The 24,512-nt window shown below is 44.3% G+C and overlaps 1 protein-coding gene across 3 annotated transcripts; it reads right to left on the bottom strand.

The window, feature by feature from the left end:
- Nucleotides 1–515: 515 nt before the first annotated feature.
- LOC121304626 (mitogen-activated protein kinase 14A) lies at nucleotides 516–24,512 on the bottom strand. Of its 3 annotated transcripts, none has more exons than XM_041235864.1 (12): nucleotides 24,132–24,512; nucleotides 16,978–17,107; nucleotides 15,704–15,762; nucleotides 12,874–12,985; nucleotides 12,114–12,143; nucleotides 11,661–11,708; nucleotides 11,139–11,253; nucleotides 10,948–11,019; nucleotides 6,925–7,004; nucleotides 4,325–4,403; nucleotides 3,727–3,900; nucleotides 516–3,052 (listed from the first exon to the last, which is right to left on the bottom strand). In XM_041235864.1, exons 1-12 carry the CDS (start codon nucleotides 24,248–24,250, stop codon nucleotides 2,985–2,987), a joined length of 1,086 nt encoding a protein of 361 aa, XP_041091798.1. In that variant the 5' UTR covers nucleotides 24,251–24,512; the 3' UTR covers nucleotides 516–2,984. The 3 variants fall into 3 exon arrangements, with proteins under 3 accessions (XP_041091798.1, XP_041091795.1, XP_041091796.1); XM_041235861.1 differs by lacking the exon at nucleotides 6,925–7,004 and adding an exon at nucleotides 5,608–5,687 and having other exon boundaries at nucleotides 24,132–24,351; XM_041235862.1 differs by lacking the exons at nucleotides 516–3,052; nucleotides 3,727–3,900; nucleotides 4,325–4,403 and adding an exon at nucleotides 5,999–6,154 and having other exon boundaries at nucleotides 24,132–24,351.

Genomic DNA, 24,512 nt, shown 5'->3' with positions numbered 1-24,512 from the left:
CTTCAGGCACTGTACTGTGAGAACATGCTTTCAATAGGTACTGCTTATGAATGTCATCATGCTGGTTTTCAGGTCTGCATCACAGCCTGACAAATCACTGAACCTGCCTGAGGACTGACCAGCAGACCCTGCAAAGCGCACCGCTCTAGAACAAGGGAAATACCCTGCAGCGCTCCCACGCAGCCCTATGCAAGAATGTCACGCTGCACAAAAGATGCAGAAAAACCCCAAACCACCCAGACCAGTGCAAGAATGCCACGCTGCACAAAGGTGCAGAGAAAAGAGATTCAAATCAGACATCGAGCAGCAATAATACAGCAGGCAGTGCACAGTATCTGAAAGCTCTTTGTGGTAGATCAAAAAAAACAATAAGGATAAACATACAATAAAATCAATGGGCTAAACACAGAGCTGGACAGCCTGTGTAGTTCTTGTCGAAGGCTCATCGTCTTATTTGCCAGCAAACTTCTTTACTACTTCTGCTACAATCTCTTCCTAATAAGAAACAGACAGTGTTTGAAAAATAATTGCCTTTATTTATTTATTGTCTGAAACAGCGGTTGCACGGTTACTCTAGACTGAATCACTTAACACAACGACGAATCGTTAAGAGCACACAACAGAACGGGAATTTGAATCTCTGTATAATGGAAGTGTATTTAAAAAAAAAAATAATAAAAAACACTTGTGATGATGCACCCGTTTATAAATATTTGTTATGCTAACTTTCATTTTATTGTATTTTAACTTTTTTTTTTTTATTTTACATTTGCACCATTTCAACATTCCCATTCCAAATCCCGTATACACACACACACACACCCACACACACCAAAAAGAAAAGACATGCTCGTCAGAGATATTGCTTTACAGGAGAGTAAATGACATCTTGTAATGAAAACACGATAAAAACTACCCTCCCTCCCCGAACAACTGATCTAGCTACGTGCATTCTGAACTGCACTTTGTAATAATTCTATTTATACCTGAACGGACTTTGCTGGGATTGGGTGTGTCTCGTGTCCAAACTGAGGAGACACATCTGCAAGGGCTGTAAACTCCAGTCCTAGCGCTCACACAAGAGCCTGCTGTTCTGCATTGGGGAGTGTGAACCTGGGGGAGTACAAGGTACATCTCAACCCCTCCAGTCTAACAATCACTTGAGAAGCAGACCACCAGGCCTGTCCCGTAGCCTGGGAGAGGGTACGGTGAAAGTGCGCGCTCGTGGAGTAAAGCACTCTTTCCTTAAATCGCTTCACCAGTTCATATAAAGAAATGCATTCAGCTTCTCTGTTTGCAATGTTAGATTTTTGGTCTCTCTTTCGATTGCCCACCCCAAAAACCGCTGCTAATATTTATATTAATAATAATAATAATAATAATAATAATAATAATAATAATAAAGAAAGGGTTTATTTTCAAATAACTAAAACGTTTCTAAGATAAAGCGAGAGGTGCTCCCTGGCTCACAATCAAGAGGGCTCCTCAGGTCTGTGTACACAGTGTGCATGCACTATTACAAGAGGGCTCCCCAGGTCTGTGTACACAGTGGGCATGCACTATTACAAGAGGGCTCCCCAGGTCTGTGTACACAGTGGGCATGCACTATTACAAGAGGGCTCCCCAGGTCTGTGTACACAGTGTGCATGCACTATTACAAGAGGGCTCCCCAGGTCTGTGTACACAGTGGGCATGCACTATTACAAGAGGGCTCCCCAGGTCTGTGTACACAGTGTGCATGCACTATTACAAGAGGGCTCCCCAGGTCTGTGTACACAGTGTGCATGCACTATTACAAGAGGGCTCCCCAGGTCTGTGTACAGTGTGCATGCACTATTACATTGATATGAAGGCTTACAAACATATCTGAATTACAAGTGCTGGCAAAAGCTTAACGTAGAAAATACTGAACAGTCACAGTGACCAGACATGGCAACACACACAAAAAAAAAGAAACTGGGACAAATTGTTTTACTTTGAAAACAGCATATTCCTTAACAAGGATTACTCTCTCTCGCTCTCTCTCACACACACGATATGTTAAAGTTTTGAAATCAGAATTTAACTAGAAACCTCAGACATGAGAATGAACCTGTGTAGGATGAATTGCACAATATTTCAATTAGAAAAAAAAAAAAAAACACAATCACACACACACACACACACACACACACACACACTCAGGTTTCTTTCTACCATTTACCCTTTAATCTGATAATTTGCATTTAAAAAAATAAACTCCGTCCAAGCTGCAATTTAAGACAGGTCTTAGCACTATTCTGTATTTCATATGCATTCAATTTATAATACTGTTTCATTCCAAATAGCGCAAAATCATAAAAACACAATACCAGTATGAACTGGCTTGCATATCAGAAGAGGATGTCTCTTCTTCTAGAGATCGAAGTACAATATCACTGCTGTGGTGTATTACTGTGTTCAGAGCCACATTCCTGGTGTGGGGCACATTACGCAAGTCACACAGATTGCCGTATCTACTGGCATGGTACCGAATCTTATTCGCAACACAGGCTCTTTCCAAATAAAACACCATTAGATGGAAAAGGAACCACCTAATTACTGTAGCTGTTCATCGCTGATACCATGCTCCATCAGAAAGCAACTAACCAGCCTTTAAAGATGACCGAATTCAATTACATTTAAAAAAAATATAAACTAATCATTCTCTCTACTGTAAAACCCTTAGTTGAAGTTTATGGTAGAAAAACAACAAAAATACAAAATAAAATACTTTGTCCCAATCCTGAAACAGAAGCCAGGTGTTTAACCCACAAGCAGGAAGAACCCAGTCCAAGCTGTATAGAAACCTTCTGAACCCTTTAACCCAGACAGAGAGCAAGCCCATCACTGACACACAGCAGGCACTTGAATGATGTTTAGAAGAGGTCCGGCAAGGGAGAAAGTCCTTGCAGTGCGACAGGAAAACGAAAACGCGTGTGAAAGAACAGCAGCACTTCAACAACTCAAGACTCCATTTCATCTGCATCAAAAGGAGACGGCTCAAAGCTGATCACCTCCTCATAGGTTAGCCCTGGGAAAAACAGAAAATATCAATTAGATGTTTTAAAACAGTCCAAGGAAATCGCTTGAATTTACAGCATTCTTGAGTTCACATCAAGGTCCAGGGACTCTGCTTCAAATACTGCCGTCAGCAATCCTTAAAACAAGTAATACCTGGTCCCTGTATCACAGGACCCACACAGAGCCCGAAACCCTGTTCCTTCTTTAACATTTACAACATGAAACAACTCAAGCGCTATACAAAAAAGTGCCTGTACACCACTCCCAGGTATGATTCTGAAAGAGGAATCGAGCTAAACTACTGATTTGATATGCACAAGACAGCTGGAGAAGCCTTTAGCGCAAGTACATGTGAAGCAGTTATCTTGTCTATGTGCAAGTCTCGTGCAGCGATACCAAGATACAAAACCCCTCCTGGGCCAGTTTAGGAAAGGGGGGCCAAGACTGGCTCTTCCTCTCCTGGTCTTCGTTCCATCCTGGCTCCAAATTGCTCAATTGACCCAATTAAACCTGTTTCCAGACCCTAAAGCAGTTAATGCTATAATTTTACTTGTTAAACCTGGAGTGAAATGGCCTCCCGGGACCATGACTGGACTGTTTCAGGGTAAGAATCTGATAAATTATTTATTTACACTAGAATGCAAGACAGTTGCTCAGGTTTCAGAAATGCTGTGAAGTGCTTACTCTTCCACTCCTCAATCTCCAGCTCCCTGCTCTCGAAGGACTGATCGTAGGGCTCTGCCTCCGGCTCGTCGTCCGGGTCGTGGTACTGTGTGAAGTAGGGGTGTGCCAGCGCTTCGGCTGCCGTGATCCTCTTATCCGTGTCCAGAACCAGCATCTTCTCCAGGAGGTCGACAGCTGAGCAGCAGAGAAACGAAACACCAGGTAATGTGGGAGTCAATGTAGGGACTGCAAACCATAGTTTGCACACTGACAAAATACTGCACTTTTAGCATAGGGTTAGAAATACAATCATCACTGTATTTGTACTGTACAGGACACACTGTCAAGGTGTCAACTTCATGTGTAAGTACAGTACAACAGCACACATTTCAATCCATAAACCTGAACAGTATTTTATGACCAATAAGGCACTCGCACTGTTAAAACATGCTTTTTTTTTCTGCACATCTCCAATAGCTAAAGCATCAATTCCACAGAATTTAGAAATGACAAACATGTTCTAGAGAAGCTGTTCTGACACAACTGTATAACCTTGTGCTTTGTTATCATGACTGCGGGGGCTTCTAAAACAGGGGGTTGTTATTCCAGCAATGCTTACCTGTTGGATTGGCTCCAATGAACACATCTGCAAAGTTCCTTTTTGGCATGTGAGGCAAAGAGTTAATGTAATTTCTGGCCTGTTGAAACAGGTAAAAAAAAAGAAGTGAGAACATGACACACAGCACACAAGTCTCACTCATTACTGGCACAGGGACCATGACTAAACAGAAGCAGCCGGGCTCATTTTTACACCACTGCAATAGAAGCCCAAGACTAGTAAAATGTCTGTGTAATTACCCTTGATTGTAGAATTCTAGGACAGACTGAGAAAATGAAAGTGCAACTAGCTGCTTCCTAAGACCTGTCAGACGGGTGCAATTAGAGTTCCAAGCACAGCATACACCCCCAAAAAGCACGCTACAGGGTGGTGGTGCTGGAGGGGGAACAGCCCCGCCTGCGTGCTACTCCCCCTTTAATTAGAACACCCACCACCACCTTTAAAAAGGTTAAAACACAATAAATACCAAAGTGATGCTCGGATTTAAAAAACAGAATTCAATTTAACATCGATAAACAACAGAGCTCTGTCCTTCAGGATACAGGATTTTCCAGCACTACTTTACTGAATGCAAGCCAGCAGTGTTCTTAAAGTCCTGCTCTGGATTTGGCACGGTTCACAAAAACATTTCAGCATGCAGAGGTATCCTTCCAATCAAATCATCAGAATTTACACTCCTAATCCAAACCGATCCGCTTAGAGAAAGAAGGCAGCCAACTGCATATAACAAAAGACACTTCACATAATGAGCTCTTTTTCCTATTTTTGTTGTTATTATTTAAGCCTGGCTTTGATGCCTTCAAGCCATGCTGATTTCAACACACATGCTTTAGAGATACCTTTTTAGTATACATTCTACACAGCTGCAGCATCCCACAGTAACCGTGCATAGCACTAAACCAAGACAACAACTCAGTGCCGGTTTACAAAATGCTGCAACGTTTATCCTTCTGTGCACGCTTACTTCAGCAGACCTTGTGGCCAGCCCAGTTACTTTACATCCCCCTTGATAGTTCCAGCTTCAGGGAAACAAGCTTCCTGCTTACCACACTGACGCCTGGGTTCACTTCATTAGCACAAGCCACTGACTAGCTCCCCTAACATCAGGTGGTGCAAGACTAGTGCTAATCTGGATCTTAAAAACCAGCCATACCAAAAAACAAGAACCATCTTACTTGCAGCAGAAGTTTACAATAATGGGTAGATTGTTTATAGATTAAGATATAGCTCGGGAGCATCTCAGACAAAATGGGAGTAATGATGGCATTGGATGGGTGTCTCACCTCATGGCTGGGCATCCTGCTAATTAGAGTCGCAGGGGGGGTGCCTGTCAGACGCATAATCTGCTGTAGCTGGTTTATATCTTAATATACCTGGGTCAAGGGGTTTGTAATCACACACACAAAAAAAAAAGCACACTTTTTTTTTTACATCACTGCAAGGTTTTTATATTAAAAACACTCCTAGGTGTAAGAGAAAGGGAGAAATGGAAAGCAAAGCCAGAGGCATCGACACCATGCAAGGTTTGAAAGTTAGTGAAATGGGTCAAAGTGCAACAGAAAAACACACATGTGAATTAATGCAGCATTTCAGGAGACTTTAGAAAACCAAAACTAGGGGAGTGGTCAGAAATTAGTGGTACATTTTAGAAGGTCCAATTTGGAGGAGGGGGGGGGCTACAAAATTCTTAGGTTGCGGTGGGGGTCTGGTTCAGGCAATTCTGAAGCTTGCTTGGGTTACAGTAACAGGGCATCTCACTCTCCAGTTCAAGATCACCACCCCCACCCCTTCAATTCCTGACAACTCCCTTTGCAAGGAAGGAATCTGAAGCTGTGAAGGAAAAAATGTGTTAGAAACCCAGTTTCTTTACTACCCCCCCCCCCAATTACTGTAATATAACAGTTACAGTATTTGTAATGAAGCTTAATAAAAAAAGCACCTAGTGTGAATAAGCTTGTGTGTTGCATGTTCCGTCCCCGTCCCCCCAAAGTTATGAGCAGATCATGTTCAGGTGTTTCAAGTTTGCATCATAACAGTCAAGGAAGGCACAGAGTTTCATGCTGTCTGAGCACACACGAGACAAAGCGCACAGGGTTGGCATGAAGCAGGTATTTCCACGCATGCTGTGATTTATCTAGCCGACAGAGTGCAGAGCCGGGTGACACTTCAATAACGGATACTGCATTCCTCCAGAACGCCAAGGAAGTGCCCAAGATATTCAGGTGTTCTCCTGTGGTGTTCAGTCAGAATTCATTATGAAATTGTGTCATTATTTGAAAGTAATACCCAGAACTCTGATACTGGCCCATAGGGGGTGTTGTTGAAGCCCACAGCACAGAGTGGTACAATGCTGAACGAATGAGCTGAGGCCTCAAACCAGATATAGTGCTAAGAATCAATGAACATATCGGCCTTGCTGTGTTCTGTGGCTGTACCGAGATACAACAGCTTGATAAAGCCATGGCACATGTTGACATACCCCCAAGCCAAGCAACTTTATGCCATCCCCGTATTTAACAGAAGTTTAAAAAAGATAATTAAGGTCACCAGGCCTTTCACTACAAAAAAGCAGCCCAACAACACAGGCAAAGACAACTCACGGACTCTGAAGATATTTTCATCAAGAGCTCTGACCCTGGGGTCCCGACGAGCAGCATTATTAGCTTCAACTGATCAATATCTAGCAGGTTAGCATAAAGGAAAATGTTTGGGGAAGAGGCTACAGGACACAAAATGATAAACCCACTTAAAGTTGCGACAGGTGTGCTGCACCATCAGTAACCCTGCTTGTATATTTTAAATGGTGCAACAGTACAGTGCAAGAGGCAGACTCCACAGATAAATATGTACTAACTATGTACTGACCCTGCAGGGCAGGGTCTTCAAAAATATCATGTAGACAGAATCCAGGTTTGGCAAAGTAACTTCTTTCTCTCAATATTCTAGACCCCACATCGATGGCACAAAGTTTAAATGTACCCAAAGTACCAAATGCCAGCAATACAGGTGACAGAACAGAAAAGTAATCTGTCAATTCACCCACTTCCACACTCTCTCCGGTGAATTTATTTATTCCACCCAAATGCAGAGCATCTCGCTGACATTTGAGTTCGAGTTCTGCATGTAAATGCAAAAGTGCTTTTTACTTTTGTTAATTAAAAAAAGAAAAAAAAAAAAGTTGTCAAAACGAGTCAGTTAGAAAGCAGTGAACAAGCATAACAAGCAGAGATGCTGTACAAGCGACTAATCTATGGCATCCACAGAGCCCTCACTGTGCTGTACAAGCTGACTGCTACAGAGCCCTGACTGTGCTGTACAAGCTGACTGCTACAGAGCCCTGACTGTGCTGTACAAGCCGACTGCTACAGAGCCCTGACTGTGCTGTACAAGCCAACTGCTACAGAGCCCTGACTTGTGCTGTACAAGCCGACTGCTACAGAGCACCCTGACTGTGCTGTACAAGCCAACTGCTACAGAGCACCCTGACTGTGCTGTACAAGCCGACTGCTACAGAGCCCTGACTGTGCTGTACAAGCTGACTGCTACAGAGCACCCTGACTGTGCTGTACAAGCCGACTGCTACAGAGCCCTGACTGTGCTGTACAAGCTGACTGCTACAGAGCGCCCTGACTGTGCTGTACAAGCTGACTACTACAGAGCCCTGACTGTGCTGTATAGACAAATGCTACAGAGCCCTGACTGTGCTGTACATGCTGACTGCTACAGAGCCCTGATTGCTGTACATGCTGACTGCTGCAGAGCACCCTGACTGTGCTGTACAAGCCAACTGATGCATCTACTGTGTTCACAAAGATCTGACTGTCTGCTGGGATTAAACTTGCAATCAACAGCATAACCTTTACATCAAGGCCCAGGCTGCTCACGACGACAGCGCCAGACCGAGGTGAAGCTGCTGTGTTTGTCTCGGAGCCCGTGAAAAATTGTTTCTGAATATCAGTTAATAAGGAGCCTGAGCACATGGAATTTCACTGGCAGGGTAAGACGTCTCGCGTCAAACAAGTCCAAATAAAGCTACCAATCACCTCGGCATCCCTACTGCTCTGATCATGTTTAGGAGTCATCAAGTTGAGATTTAAGCAAAATGAAACGTTTGTGTTCAAATTCATTTCTCAACTTTGGCAAACATGCTGAGAACAAAAGGGGGGTTGTCAGGTGTGAACTTGAAGTTGAACAAAGATCCTGGTTCTACTAAAACTGTCACAACTCAATTTTATTTTTTTATTTATTTATTTATTTATTTTTACAAAAAAAAATAAAAATTCTGTGCTAACAATAAAACTGCATCTGAACTTGGGGGTGGAATCACACACACACACGCCACATGATTCAGCATGCCATGGTAATATCATTTTTTATTCTGTGTTCTGTTGCAGAAACACAGAATCTATGTTAGATATGTTACACCTAATTTCATAAATCGTCCGCCCAGTTCTCTGTGCTCTTGAAAGATTTGAAAAAGAGCAAATTAAACCAGTCACTGTTTTATTGCTATTGATGTGTTCTGTTTTTGCAAGGGACAGGGCTTCTGTTCTGCAGGGGCAGGGGCGGGGCTGTTCTGTTCTGTTCATGCAGGGGCGGGGCTGTTCTGTTCTGTTCATGCAGGGGCGGGGCTGTTCTGTTCTGTTCATGCAGGGGGCTGTTCTGTTCTGTTCATGCAGGGGCGGGGCTGTTCTGTTCTGTTCATGCAGGGGCGGGGCTGTTCTGTTCTGTTCATGCAGGGGCGGGGCTGTTCTGTTCTGTTCATGCAGGGGCGGGGCTGTTCTGTTCTGTTCATGCAGGGGCGGGGCTGTTCTGTTCTGTTCATGCAGGGGCGGGGCTGTTCTGTTCTGTTCATGCAGGGGCGGGGCTGTTCTGTTCTGTTCATGCAGGGGCGGGGCTGTTCTGTTCTGTTCATGCAGGGGCGGGGCTGTTCTGTTCTGTTCATGCAGGGGCGGGGCTGTTCTGTTCTGTTCATGCAGGGGCGGGGCTGTTCTGTTCTGTTCATGCAGGGGCGGGGCTGTTCTGTTCTGTTCATGCAGGGGCGGGGCTGTTCTGTTCTGTTCATGCAGGGGCGGGGCTGTTCTGTTCTGTTCATGCAGGGGCGGGGCTGTTCTGTTCTGTTCATGCAGGGGCGGGGCTGTTCTGTTCTGTTCATGCAGGGGCGGGGCTGTTCTGTTCTGTTCATGCAGGGGCGGGGCTGTTCTGTTCTGTTCATGCAGGGGCGGGGCTGTTCTGTTCTGTTCATGCAGGGGCGGGGCTGTTCTGTTCTGTTCATGCAGGGGCGGGGCTGTTCTGTTCTGTTCATGCAGGGGCGGGGCTGGCACAAGGCTAGTTGGTTTTATGACACCATCTAAAAACAAAATTGATTTTTCAAAATTGTGCTTAATTTGCAACATTGGCAAGATTATAATTTAGAAAGCATTTCTTCTCATTTTACATAACATGGAATAGGAGTTACCTCTCCCGCAAATTAAAAGATATTTTGGAAAATAGCCCATTTATAAAATCAGATGTAACATGAAATAGACGCATTCTCCAATTCCAGTCAGTGTGAATAGATCGTTAGAAAAAAGGTTACGAGAGGTTAACGAACACCGTGGCACATGCAAATTCAAGCTCTTCTTGCTCCACGATGAACAGGCAAGACGAGGCAAAAGCGTAGTGAGAGCGCAGAGAATCACTGAAAGCAAGGAGTTAGCATCACATGCAAAGGCAACAATGTTACTGCAAAATGCACTCTGCATTTTCACAATCACATGACAGAACCACATATTGTGAAAGCTTATGGGATATCCATGCATATACTGGGGTATGACAACACTGTAGTTTACAGATGGAGAGAGATATACACCCCTACTCAAGAATTATAGGGGGGGGTTGGGGGATGAATGTCTGTCATAAAATGGGTGTATCTTTAACCAGCACATCCTCTACATGAGTTACAGGCCAGATCTTTATTTGTGTTTAGTACAATGAACAGAGTCATATGTTTCCCCAATGGGCAAATCGCCTCTCCATAATAAATGCATTATATGGGCAAAAAGAAATTGGGCCCAAAGTCCACTTACATTAATATAGTATTGCTTCTCAAATACTTGGCCATTGCAAGGTTAATTTCAAACAATTAATACGTTTTGCACGATTAACTTTTGGGCACAAATGTAGCCGACACATTAATTTCTATAAGCATAGAACAATTTCTTATTAGAAGAAAAACGTCTTTCAATTAAAATGGTAATTGCAACCTCAATAGGATGTGAAAAAAAGAACACACATGTCAGCTCATTAATTTATACAGCAGACAGTGCCCCCGGGTGGTCAAATTAATTAAGTGCAGGAAGGATCTTTGACGGGAAACTGAATCCAATTTCTTTTTTTTTTTTTTAAATTACAAACATTTGGTAACAATTTGAAAAAAAACAGAAAATAAAATCTGTATTAAAAGCCCTTAATTTTACAGCAGGCAACTGCAGCCCAACTAAAACAATCCATGTGTTGATTAAACAGGAAAACGCTGAATCCAGCATATCACTACTGCAGTTAGAATGCAGAATAACACCCAAGAAAATGAGCCCTTCTAAAGACATGGATACAACACAAAAAGGAAACAAAAAAAAGGATACGATCTGTGCCGGGGAACAGGGTCCTTCCAGTGAGCAACTCGGCCATAATGCACCCGACCGACCAAATATCAACTACAAAAAGAAAAAGATATTTAAAAAAAAAAAAAAAAAAAAAAAAAGGAGTAAACATGCAAACATATACATATATATGACAGACAGACAGCGCACAGCCACATCCCTGCCGTGCACACCTGTCTGGTTGTAGTGCATCCAGTTCAGCATGATCTCAGGGGCTCTGTACCATCTCGTCGCTACATAGCCTGTCATCTCATCATCCGTGTGACGGGCCAGACCGAAGTCCAGAATCTGGGAAAACAAAAGGGCACCACGAATAAAAACGCACGCATGCATCCACTCGATAGGCATCGGTCAGTTTGCTAATTTTTAGCAACAGAACAGGACAGAAGAATGCTAGAGATAAAGACATTTGCACAGCTGAAGAGCACCATTCTACTTAAATTAAAAACCAAAAAATAAGACATCTCTACAGATATTTTGTTTAAATATCAGGAAAAAAAAAAAAACAGTTTAACTAAAGCATGTATTCTGTGTGCCAGAATCTGGGAATGCTGCGAGATTCTGTGCTCAGACGATACAGCTCCTCCTTCCCCCTAGCATGCTTTTCAGTTTGTGTGTTCAATCAGTTATAAAAGCTCATTTTAATCGAATCTATATTCTTTGTAAATTCAGAATCCATGTAGACAGTTTCTCACCTTCAATTCGCAGTCCTCGTTTACTGCCAAATTACTGGGTTTCAGATCCTGAAAGCGGGTGAAGAGGTTGTTTAATGTTTCTGTTTTAACTTTCCTTGTGTTTCCCCCTCACCAGCAATAAGCACCCAGAGTTAGCAGAGTTCAATCAGCAATGCATAACAAGCACCCAAACACAGCGCAGTGGAATCTTTACATCACTCAATTCAATATTTACACAAGCACGTTTCATTTCCAGTCCAGGCTGGTCACACAGCCAGAAGGGACGACAATAAAAATAAATCTGTTTGCATGCTAATGGCTCGCCAATATTCAATACTGTAACTCAGCACTGCATGAATAGCTAACTAGTCTCATATCACTTTAGATAGGAGCAGCTGTAGTACACTTACAGGTGCCTATAAAATACTTGCAGCTCCACAGGGATTACACTAGGAAGGCATAGGGGATACTTACTCTGTGAATTATATCAGCTGAATGTATGTACTGAAGGGGGGAAAAAGAAAAAAAAATAAATTGTCGACAATGAACTATTTACAGTTGTGCAATAAGCCAGTGTCATCATAACTATACCACAGATTTGAGGAGCAGTTAGCAAGTTATAGGTCAAAAATAAAACATAGGGACTGGCTGACATGCATTGAGTTGAATAGCTTCTTGGAAACAGAAGTACATGAAATGAGGGTGAACTGGTTTTTCATTAGCCATGCAACCCACAAGTGAAGAGCAGTCACAACACAGTGATCGTGAAGCACAATATCTGCACACACAGGCGTGTTCGTGACACACCGCAGGCCTATACCATCACACCAGAACCCCACCCCGCCCCTCCCAATTCCAAGCTGTTGGCATGGCGACATCTGAACAGGTTGGAACATGCGTCTGCCAATGAGGCGGCTCCCTCTGTTCTGCACATTCTTTAACTTGTCCTAGTAGATATCCTTACCAAGCATCAATTGGATAAGCGCTTCTCTGGAAATATCTAAAACTAAGTGTGATACACAGATGCATGCTAACAATAACCATTATTGTAAATGTAGTCTTAGATCATTAATAAGGTTAATCCATTTTTGTAGAGAGGCAGGGTGCAGTGCGTATAGTCAATGTAATCTTATCCAATGAGAAAGCGGTACTAACAGGACTGCATTGAAACACGTCGAACCGGAAATTCACCAAGAGGCATTCCTGAACATAAAGAAGCGTTGCAGCTGCCTACCTTGAGACCTCGGAGAATCTGGTAGATTAGAAACTGCACGTGGTCGTCTGTGAGCTTCTGACATTTCACAATGTTGTTCAGATCTGCTCCCATCAGGTGGGTGACCAGGTACCTGGAGCAGCGTGTTAGCAGTCATTCAAAGCAATACTGTGCACATACTGGAATAGAACATCATATATATGTGTTGTATCTGCGCATCTTTCATGAAGACTGAACCTCGGTCGTTAAAAATGCAGCGTGTCGGGGCGTGTGCGTGTGCGTGTGTGTGCGCACTGCAATCCCCCTGGAGGAAGAGAGGTTCTGCTTTCAATGCACTACCAAGAAGGGGCTGCCTGTCACTAGGATAATAAAGAATTATTTGGCAGACGTGGCATCACAGGCTTGGCTTCCACAAAGAACATGTTATCCTCATTAATATCATTAATCTTTATTAATTAGCATTATTTTCTTTTCTCTCACTACTGTCATTTTATTTGATTGTTCCCCGGGGCAGCAGGAATGGGGCCCCAAAGAGGAGGCGGACATGCAAACTAAACATTGAAGTAATCATCGCAGAATGCAGAAGAACATCGAATTTACATCACTGAATACTTGCCAAGAAAGATGCAGTAAACAGCAGGACTGAGCTGCAGTTACAGAATTCAAATCACAGGCACTGCACATCACGGCAGTGTTGTCTGTTGATATCCAAGTATGTGTGACACGGGGTCTCCATACACAAAGGGTCCAGGGTTTAAGAATGTCACAAGGCAGTTTGGTGATTGCATTAGGCCATGACATAGGATGTTCCAAGCTGCTATGCAGGGAGTCTTCAATCCGCCCTTGATGAGTGCTGCTCACTGTATAGTAGGCCTGCGCAGTGAACGAATCCTGCGCACTGCTTTTCTCTTATTTATTCATTTTTTTAAATTTGAGCTTAATTAATGACTTACAAACAGTGGAGTCCTGCTTCTTTCTACTTGGTTTTACAGCCTGTGTTGGCCAGCTAGAATAATAAAAACTCTTCAATCCAACCCGAGTCATCGCATGGCATTCACGCTAGAGCGGGATTTCATTTCCTGCTAACGCCGTAGCGGCCCGACAGAGGAAAGCACCAATCAGACTGCGAACTTGGGCAGGACGAGAACGAGGGAGCTTAGCAATATGCATAGTCCCTTCACCACAGACATAACACAGACATAAACAAACAAGACAGCTGCTTCCGCATCCAGCGCTCAAAGAATATCACAGACATCTGCAAAGCTTTTTGAGATGTTATAGCAATAAAATAATGACTTGGATTGCATTTCTGAGGAGTTTGGTGATAATCCGAGTGATCAGCATATGATTTGTCAGTATGCACTGCTAAGAGACATGTGATCAATACAGTGAACGAGGAGTTAGGCAGGGCTGCAGATGCAGTGCTGAGTGTCCTGTTGATATGCAGGGTCTTTTAAACCTGTTTTACAGACTAACTGCAGGGGTCTCGCTGCAGACAGGACACATGCGAGTGAACTTGTTCAGCACCTTAGCGGTCCATTTATTCAGCGCTTGTCAGGCGCCTGGTCCAATTCATTTTCACACGCACGGTTTAAATCCCCCACCCCGAGAGTAAAACAGGTTTAAAAGGCCCTGCATATCAACAGGACACTTTATACTGTATCTCCAGCCAAGCCCCGCCCCTTGTTCACTGTATTTTTCACATACCTCTTCATAGTCGTGCATACTGATAAATCCTCTCCTGATCACTCGTTTTCTCACCAAACTCCTCAATAATGTGATCCAAGTCATTATTTCATTACTATAACATCTCTAAAATCTCCGCAAATGTCTGCGAAATTCTTCGAGCGCTGGATGCAGAAGCAGCTACCTCCTTTGTTTGTGTCCGTGTTATCTCTGTAGTAGATGGGGCTATGAGATACGCTTTTTTTTTGGGGGGGGGGGGGGGGGGGGGGGTTTGTTCGTCTCCTATCCGTCTTGCTCGGCCATTGAAAGGATTTTTTTCCCCCCCCGAGAAAAAACGACTAGAGACCTGTGCTTTATATCGTTTTGATGACATCAGACTGGAAAGGGAAAATTGTAATGTCCGACCCAGTCCGACACAGGACCGCAAAGGGTTAACACCTAGGTCAGCATCACAATCTATCTTATTGTACTCTTATTCTCATGTGCTGTCAATTTTTACATATTAAAATTCAAGTATTACCAGTGGAGTCAGAAGAAATTCCACATCCCCTCGTCTCCAGCGCAGCAATAATTAACTGTACATTACTCTAGCTTGTGCACATTTAGGGTTTGTTGTCAGGAGAGGACAGATGCAGCTCACTGCTGAAAATCGCTGGATTCTCCATTAGGAAGGTAAACAAGGATTGAATGTTCTTTGTTTCAGCCAGCTCATGAGCTGTGTTTACTCAGCGGAAATGCATCTAGAAAAACAATAACAACCTTGTGTGGTGCGGAGAATGCCCTGCTGCTGTTACTAATCTATTTCTACTTTAATTAATGGATTTTAAGCAGACTATCACGGGAGATACTTTATCATCTTCAATAATCCTCACTTCTGAAATAACTAATGACATGAACTGCTTTGAGAAAGCCAGTCCTTCCTTTCTTGTCCAGAAGAGCAGTACAGATATACTCAGATCTCAATTTAGCTGAGTCATCCTATTACTGATTATTTCCCAGTCAAACAGTACAAGCCCTCTGGCACAGAGCCAGTATTTCAATCTAGAAGTGACAGAATTCATTTTCTTCATTATGCGTTGAGTAACACTGTACTGTGTTAAACACACGAAATAGAGGATTACATGGTTAGAATGTAGCTATGAGATGGACGGGAAGTTTAACTTACACATCATTGAATTCTTCCAGGCTTGTTGCAGGTGTGAAAACATCCAATAGTCCAATCACCTAGAGGAAGAGAAACAGTACTGTCATAGAATGCTGGCTTCATGATTAGCAATGTTGCAGTAAGAACAGGAATGGGAATAAGACTCCTATTGCATAGCAGTTTCACTCATTCCAGGTTTTGCTACTAACTTGATTATCCATAAAGCAATAAGCTCTGTTATAAGACTCATAGTAAAACCAGGAATGGATCAAACTGCTATGCAAATGGGAGTCTTATTTCCATCCCTGCTAATGTAATGATCCTGTCTACTGTATGTAAATGCAACATGTTTGCAGCCATTGCACTCCTGTAATGAACTCTGCTGTTTAAAAACATGTGTTAATCACCAAGAACAAACACACAGCATTGTGACCATCGTTATTAAAGCATTAAGACATTATGTATTAATTAATCACAAACCAAACAGACAGATATATATATATATATATATATATATATATATATATATATATATATATATATATATATATATATATATATATATATATATATAACCCCCCTATTTTAATATAGGTCTATCTATCAGATATATGATAGAGAGATAGATACAGAGAGATAGAGATAGAGATATACAAAGACAGACAGATAGGTAGATAGAGAGATTTTGCCATTTTGGCATCAGCACACAAGTCACATAAAAGACAACACAAAAATCACAGGTCGAAACATGGAAAAGTGCACACCCTGTACTCTGTGAAACCTCCAAAAAACACAACCCCAAACGCTTCTGATGTCATGTATTTAAAGGCAGTCACAAAACTGGCACCCTTTTCAAAAGAGAACAGACAACAACTCCACATTCATCTTGGGAATTTCAGAAAGACAGCAGTCGGAAAGAGAGGTTTTGCAGTTACATGGATGAAGTCACAGCTCAAGTCAAGCAGACCTTGTGACAGGGTTTACTCCAGGGAGCAAAGCATTGTGCAGGGGGAGAATTGAAAAGAGAGTCTGCAGGTAGCTGGCCAAAACTGGGCCGCCTGTCACAGCCACACAAGAACATATTCCTTCTGCAACTTCGTGTTAATTAAAGGCAATCTTTTACACCAGTAGTACAAGTGGCAGCTTTTTTAACCCCAGAGCACATGCGCTTGCAGAGCGGAGAGCTGGGATTGCAGTGCTTGAGAGGACATGATCTTGCAAAGGGGGCTTCCACTAGCTTCGCAGCGGCGCTACACTGAACATTTCCATGCAGCGGGGTGGCTATCTGCACTTACGTTCTCGTGTTTCATGTGTTTCAGCAGACGCAGCTCTCTGTAAGTCCTCTTTGCATGAATGATGGATTGAAAAGGTCTGGAAAGCTTCTTTACAGCCACCTTGAGTTCTGATGTGACATCAGTGGAGGAGCTGTTGAGAGAGAGATAAACACAAACATGTTTAATCACAGCAAAATAAATACATAAATAACTGAAGTTTCTTTGGTGACCAGATTACTTAGGTTTCACTGTTTAAAAAAAAAAAAAAAAGAAAGAAAACTCAAACTCAAACTCTTAGCTGACACACACCACAAGTAAATCAAAAAAGGAACCGTTTTGGTTTGACTTTCACCCCTCAGTGCCTCAAATACCTCCTGCACTGAATCCCAAGCAGTGCCTCAAATACCTCCTGCATAGTCCATATACTTAATGAAAAACTGACACACTGAAAAATGTGACATTTCAAAATCTAACATGAAATACTGTACTATTATTATGGCTTCCGGTACACTTGCAAGATCATTTTGTAGTTTCTGATTACACGACACTAAATAAAATCTCAATTATGGTTCTCATTCATATATAAAAAAATTCTAGGCAATGCAAAACGTTTGGCCACAGCGGCTGTAGACGAAGAGGCTTTGGGTTGCATGATGATGTGTGTTCTTAATGGTTTCCAGAAGGACAACTGTTTTTGACAAAAGTTTTCTGTGTTTGGTTTAAATGGCTGGAGGATAAGGCAATGCTATAAAAAGTAACTGTGGAATGCCAGGCCATGGGTCTGTGCAGGACTGTGTTTGGGCGCTGCAGTGTTAGCAGTGGGGCGAGCGTGTTTGGGCGCTGCAGTGTTAGCAGTGGGGCGAGCGTGTTTGGGCGCTGCAGTGTTAGCAGTGGGGCGAGCGTGTTTGGGCGCTGCAGTGTTAGCAGTGGGGCGAGCGTGTTTGGGCGCTGCAGTGTTAGCAGTGGGGCGAGCGTGTTTGGGCGCTGCAGTGTTAGCAGTGGGGCGAGCGTGTTTGGGCGCTGCAGTGTTAGCAGTGGGGCGAGCGTGTTTGGGCGCTGCAGTGTTAGCAGTGGGGCGAGCGTGTTTGGGCGCTGCAGTGTTAGCAGTGGGGCGAGCGTGTTTGGGCGCTGCAGTGTTAGCAGTGGGGCGAGCGTGTTTGGGCGCTGCAGTGTTAGCAGTGGGGCGAGCGTGTTTGGGCGCTGCAGTGTTAGCAGTGGGGCGAGCGTGTTTGGGCGCTGCAGTGTTAGCAGTGGGGCGAGCGTGTTTGGGCGCTGCAGTGTTAGCAGTGGGGCGAGCGTGTTTGGGCGCTGCAGTGTTAGCAGTGGGGCGAGCGTGTTTGGGTGCTGCAGTGTTAGCAGTGGGGCGAGCGTGTTTGGGTGCTGCAGTGTTAGCAGTGGGGCGAGCGTGTTTGGGTACTGCAGTAGCTGTGGGGCGAGCGTGTTTGGGCGCTGCAGTGTTAGCAGTGGGGCGAGCGTGTTTGGGCGCTGCAGTGTTAGCAGTGGGGCGAGCGTGTTTGGGTGCTGCAGTGTTAGCAGTGGGGCGAGCGTGTTTGGGTGCTGCAGTGTTAGCAGTGGGGTGAGAGTGTTTGGGTGCTGCAGTAGCAGTGGGGCGAGCGTGTTTGGGCGCTGCAGTGTTAGCAGTGGGGCGAGCGTGTTTGGGCGCTGCAGTGTTAGCAGTGGGGCGAGCGTGTTTGGGCGCTGCAGTGTTAGCAGTTGGGGCGAGCTTGTTTGGGTGCTGCAGTAGCAGTGGGGTGAGCGTGTTTGGGCGCTGCAGTGTTAGCAGTGGGGCGAGCGTGTTTGGGCGCTGCAGTGTTAGCAGTGGGGCGAGCGTGTTTGGGCGCTGCAGTGTTAGCAGTGGGGCGAGCGTGTTTGGGTGCTGCAGTGTTAGCAGTGGGGTGAGAGTGTTTGGGTGCTGCAGTAGCAGTGGGGTGAGCGTGTTTGGGTGCTGCAGTGTTAGCAGTGGGGTGAGCGTGTTTGGGCGCTGCAGTGTTAGCAGTGGGGCGAGCGTGTTTGGGCGCTGCAGTGTTAGCAGTGGGGCGAGCGTGTTTGGGTGCTGCAGTGTTAGCAGTGGGGTGAGCGTGTTTGGGTGCTGCAGTGTTAGCAGTGGGGTGAGAGTGTTTGGGTGCTGCAGTAGCAGTGGGGTGAGCGTGTTTGGGTGCTGCAGTGTTAGCAGTGGGGTGAGCGTGTTTGGGTGCTGCAGTGTTAGCAGTGGGGCGAGCGTGTTTGGGTACTGCAGTAGCAGTGGGGCGAGCGTGTTTGGGTAGTGCAGTAGCAGTGGGGCGAGCGTGTTTGGGTGCTGCAGTGTTAGCAGTGGGGTGAACGTGTTTGGGTGCTGCAGAGCGACACTGCTGCTCGGCACAGTGGGGCTGGCTCAGCGGGTGATGTATTCAGGTAATCCACCAACACTTCAAGCAATGCCAGACAAGCAAAATAACTTGCAATGCAAACACTCCCCCCAGCTAAGTTCAGAAGCAGCTCTCAGTTTCCTCTGGTTAGATATAAATCAGACAGAAACAAACAGAAGCCCCCGTAACTTGCGGACAGTCAGCATGTGAAACAGCTTGCAAACCGAGACCCAGAGTGAAGCAAAGCCATTCAGACTCCGAGCACTACCATTTCACGAGTATCGTGCCAACACTCCCACATGACACTGTGCAAACCATATTCCAGCACTGAGCTCCACATGACTCTTAACGACTACAGAACACACGACCTCAACCCACCACAGCAGGTTTGAACCTAATGAATGTACTTGCATTGCTGAAAACCATTAAACTGAGTGCATTTACAGCTCATAAGCGTCTGCAAAACACACTGTCCAACTATAACTAGCGTCTAGCATGCTGTGTGGGCAGGTGGGTGGGTTATGTGCAACTGTGGACCAAGTTCAGAAGCCTGTGCATGATAAACCCGACTGTAGAAGCAGGGTTAGACATTTTCAGAAGACATCGGGGGGGGGGGGGGGGGGGGGGGGGGGGGGGGGGGGGGGCACGGGGGGGGGGGGGGGGGGGGGGGGGGGTGGGGGGGGGGGGGGGGGGGGGAAAAAAAAAAAAAAAAACTACTTTGATTTGGTAAAGGCACAAGTGCGTGCAGGTTTTGATACCAGTCCCACCTTCACAGCCCCACCTCGAGGAGAAAAAAAGAAATGTTTTAGAAGAACACTTTTCCAGTGACCTGCCCTTTCCCCTGGAACACACTGTTAAAACCAGGCACAGCACTGGCAGTCATATTCTTCCAAAACAAAAAACGTTCTTTGACAACAAGCCAAAAAACGTCACGTTTCCTTACTGGAATAACATGACCCAGCTGGTTGCAAAGCACCAACGAGGTATTTTCTATTCGATTAGTGATATTTGCACAAGCTGGGGCACAACCATCAAAGACAGCTGGTAGAGTATTGCCAATGACACCGCCTACAGCAGTACAAGGGTCATCATGAAGACAACAGTGTGAGAACGTAGCGCCCGCTGCCAGTCTGTGTATTAAAACACTTTGTATATTTGGGGTGGTTGCTACCTTGAACGTACAATCACGACAAAAACATCAACTCTACCGACACACTGTATGAGATTCCTATGACACGTTATCACAACTCAAGCAGCCTTTTGTGCTTTTGGTTGCTGTTGCATCCCAGCACGTCTCCACTTGCGGCATCGTGTCTGACCTCGTGTATCCCATGAGATACCCTCTAGTTACCGCTGGCACATGCTTGATTTCACTACGCAGACAGCAAAGTCAACTTAACTAAGCAAACAGAGAGTTCATGCTTTGAATAGGCAGTACTGCTAATGGCAGCTTAGTAAAAAATATAGTACTTGACTATTGAAAAAGAAAAAAAAAAAAAAAATCTATATTGTAGGTTTCCTGCTTAATTCACTTTCGTTTTAGGGAACAGGGCTCAGCTAGAGGAGGTGAAATAGCACAGAGTCCAGACTGCTCTCCAGTGCATTAATTTGCAGAGTAAACATTTTCAGCTCATGTTCTAGTACAAAGAAAAGGCAATTTTAAAAAAAGCACACTCAACTAAGGCTGTAAAGGTTTAAAAGGATCTTGCATTGATTTTCTAATTATTTCAAAAGGTTTCATCATTTGAAGTAGTTTGATTCTTTGTAAACAAACCACTGTGACTGAACCCAATCAGTGTACAGTCTGAAAAATACAAAAAAAAGGAACTACAAAGAGAACTATGAATCATAAAATGAAGCTGCGCTTTCGAAATGACGCTTCAAATGCTAAAAGGACCGTTTACACAGAAAATGCAAATAGCTCATCTATCAAAGCATAGATCGACAGCCTTTCAGTGAAGGTGCAAGATGCAGGATTTCAAAATGAACACTACTGCACTGTGAGCGTGTGTGAATCTGGGCAGTGTCATGTGAAAGACATGCCTTGCATCTGATCAGACACACCACAGAGCTGTGGCGGCACTCTCACTCAGCTCACAAATACAAGTGTTTGCTGTTGCTGTCAACAGCCCTGCTTGTGTATCAGTGAAACCTTCTGTAACTCCACTGAGTTTAAGTGCTCCACCTGGAAAGGTTTTTTAATTCCTCCAGCGATGAGAAAGGTGCTTCTACAGGCAATGGAAAGAGCGTGTCTGCTTTGCAAACATCTCAAAGCAGTGCTACAGGGGAGCGGAGCGGCAAGCAGGATCCGAGGAACTGCAGGATGACACTCCATCTGGGGCATGCAAGTACAGAGCGCACTGCAGCCTCATCAGGGCTTCACCCCTTAATCTGGGGCATGCAAGTACAGAGCACACTGCAGCCTCATCAGGAAGACACTCCATCTGGGGCATGCAAGTACAGATCGTAGCTTCATGGTGCTTAGAAAAGGCTAAACTACTGTACGGGTGGACACACAGTCAACACATTCTAAACCTGTGCATCTGCAAAACACTTCACCTGCTCCCAAAGCCTCAGCCTTCAGACAAGTGCATTAACTGTACACACAGAATGGAACCACCATGTATGGAAAATGGAGAGACAAAATATTAAAAAGAAAAAAAAAAGTTCACACTAAACGCCCCCGAGGTGACTCAGTTAGCAGTTGCATCCCACAGTCCTGCTGTTAACTCTAACTCTAGATTCTTCCATTTCAGAATGCCTCCAGTGCCTGTCCCCATGCATTCGGAATCCCCCTTTCCTTCTCTGAGGCTGTACGGAGCACAACATTTCCTGGCCTGGACGCTATTAGTTTGCTGCTTTTCTCTGCGTTGCTTCCAACAGGACTCGCTGCGCACACTATCCCACAAGACTACTGCTTCACGGTCTCCAAAACACAAAGGAATTAGCAGCCCTGTCAGCCTTAGCGGACCACAGGTCTGACAGTAACAGATGAAAGTAAACCTGCACAAGCCCTGTCACCTAGCTAAGAGACGGGTCAAACAGAGTGCTTCAGCACTATCCACGATTACACTTAACTGCATGCCCTCGGATCACTGAAGTGCCCGTCCAGAACAGGAAAAATAAAACTTTGTGTTGCATGTGTGAATAGTGCAGTGTTCAAAAATAAAATTAATGCCTGCTTTCTGCAGTCTCCCATACCTACCTGTGCAACTTGCACAGCCTTTTAGCAGTTTTAGCTGTAGGGGTAGGACAAGGACACAAGACCTGCCCTGGTGAAATCAGTGTGCTCGGGTTATATTTGCAGCAGGAGGAGGTTCAACACAACACCCAGCTCTGATCAGGAAGCATATCAAAATGCCGTTTGTCATACTAATGACATGTTACTGATCAGAGAACAACACACGAGTAAAGAGGTAAAGGAACATATTTATATGGGGCACCACACCCAAAAAAACATGTAGCAAATCCTAATTGATATGTTTCAGTAAGATGACTCATGGGTTGAGGACCTTTGAGAGTCTGAGAGCTCCAACTAATCCACCTTACTGAGTCATAACTGGCGATAGTGCCTGACATCATTACATAGTCTTACATCGACAGATGCTCACTATGGTACAGAACAGCAATGAAGGGGCACAGGAGCAAGCGCATACTGTACTGGCGAGCAAAACATCTTGCCAAACACGAGGAGTCTCACAACCACTTGCAACTTTTACTGGGATTTTGTTTGTATTTATGTATTTTTTAAAGACGCAGAATATGTTTCGAAACTGTAAATGTGCCAAGTGTAGTCCTGTCACGAAGTATAGAGCTGCTAGAGTACAATGCACAGTTAATTCTTTAAAAGTCTGGAAATCCAATCGCGCTGATTCACTCCTGTTACCTTCTCAAGCCAAACTACTCGACTAGGGCTGCAGAAGACAAAATGATCGGTGCATCATTTAAAAAAAAAAAAAAAAAAAAAAACCGAGGACGATCAGATCCTAGCAAACATATGTATCGTTAAATGAGACGTTTATAATACTTCCTGCATTTCCCGCTGTGCTAGATATTTGACCACGACAGACACGGTAAAGCAACGTTAACACCATGTTTCACCTTTAAAAACAAACTCAACACACAGTTACGAGCCGTTGTGCTGAAAACAGGATTTGAATCTCCTGAGACAGTAGTCTGCAGTACCAAAATATCTTTTTTTGATACATTTGAAAACACAGCAGCTCAAATGCAAGAATGCGAATCTAGCCTCATATCTATAATAAAAAATAAAATAAAAAAAAGACTGGAGAAAGTGCATACAGGACATGCCTGTTGTGTAAAAATCATATTATGTAATAAAACACTAATAAATTAATTTGGATAGTTTTCATTTTGGTCTATATTGCTGCGTACAATAAAAGAGAACTGCCTGCGACTGACAACACTAACTCTGGACAACACAACATGTACCGTGCCTCAATGCAAAGCATGTTTGTTTTACATTTACACAGCATCAAAGGGTACAACTGCATGCAACACTGACACCCTTCACTATTTTTATAAGAGGGCTGCAGATCACAACTGCAAACCCGTTGTCCAGTCCAGGCATTCGTTTTTGGCGCACCTTCTCTGCAGGAATAGCTGCAATATGTACGGAGTGAACAGCTGGACTGAGTGTATCTCAATGCAGCGAGGCGGGCCTGTTCGTGGTTTTGCGTGTGTGTGCGTTTGTGTCAGCTTTGATTGAGCAAGAACACGGGCCTGCACACAAGCAAGCCTGCAATGCCAAAGTAACGCAATGACTTGTGCTATAATCTAACCGCTAAATGCAATGAAACGTATATTTACCATACTGTTCCGTAAGCACCGGACCCAACCGGAGACAGACTCTGATACCGCTCCGGGACTTCCCAGATTGTTTTGTTGACCTCCTGTCGGTAAAAAGTGGGTCTCTCCTTGTGCGACATTCCTACAGAAACGGAATCCCCTACACGAGCAGTACCACGCCAACTTCTGAACTTCTGCTTTTTAAAACAATTTAAACCTAAACATTTACATGCAAGCGCCCTCAGTTGCAAAAAGATCCAGGCGCGCTTGAAAATCGAACAGTAGATCGGATAGACGGTGGTTGCAGCGAAGCCCAGTTTTTGTTTTTTTGCGTGTTTTTTTTTTTTTAAATCTCTGGTTTGTTCACTCGCTCGGTAGCTGCTCTCCTGCAATGCCTTTATC

This window comes from Polyodon spathula, chromosome 39, assembly GCF_017654505.1.
Source record: "Polyodon spathula isolate WHYD16114869_AA chromosome 39, ASM1765450v1, whole genome shotgun sequence".
NCBI lineage: Eukaryota > Metazoa > Chordata > Actinopteri > Acipenseriformes > Polyodontidae > Polyodon > Polyodon spathula.
Note: the sequence above shows the minus strand (reverse complement) of the source record. Positions and strands in the feature narration are given on the sequence as shown.

Coding starts and splice junctions, on each gene's coding strand:
- LOC121304626 (XM_041235864.1), bottom strand. CDS start 24,250: ATGTCGCACAAGGAGAGACCCACTTTTTACCGACAGGAGGTCAACAAA. Junction 12,986..15,703: donor CTGGAAGAATTCAATGATGT/GTAAGTTAAACT, acceptor ACGCTGCTCCAG/GTACCTGGTCACCCACCTGA. Junction 11,254..11,660: donor ACGAGGACTGCGAATTGAAG/GTGAGAAACTGT, acceptor TTGTTTTCCCAG/ATTCTGGACTTCGGTCTGGC.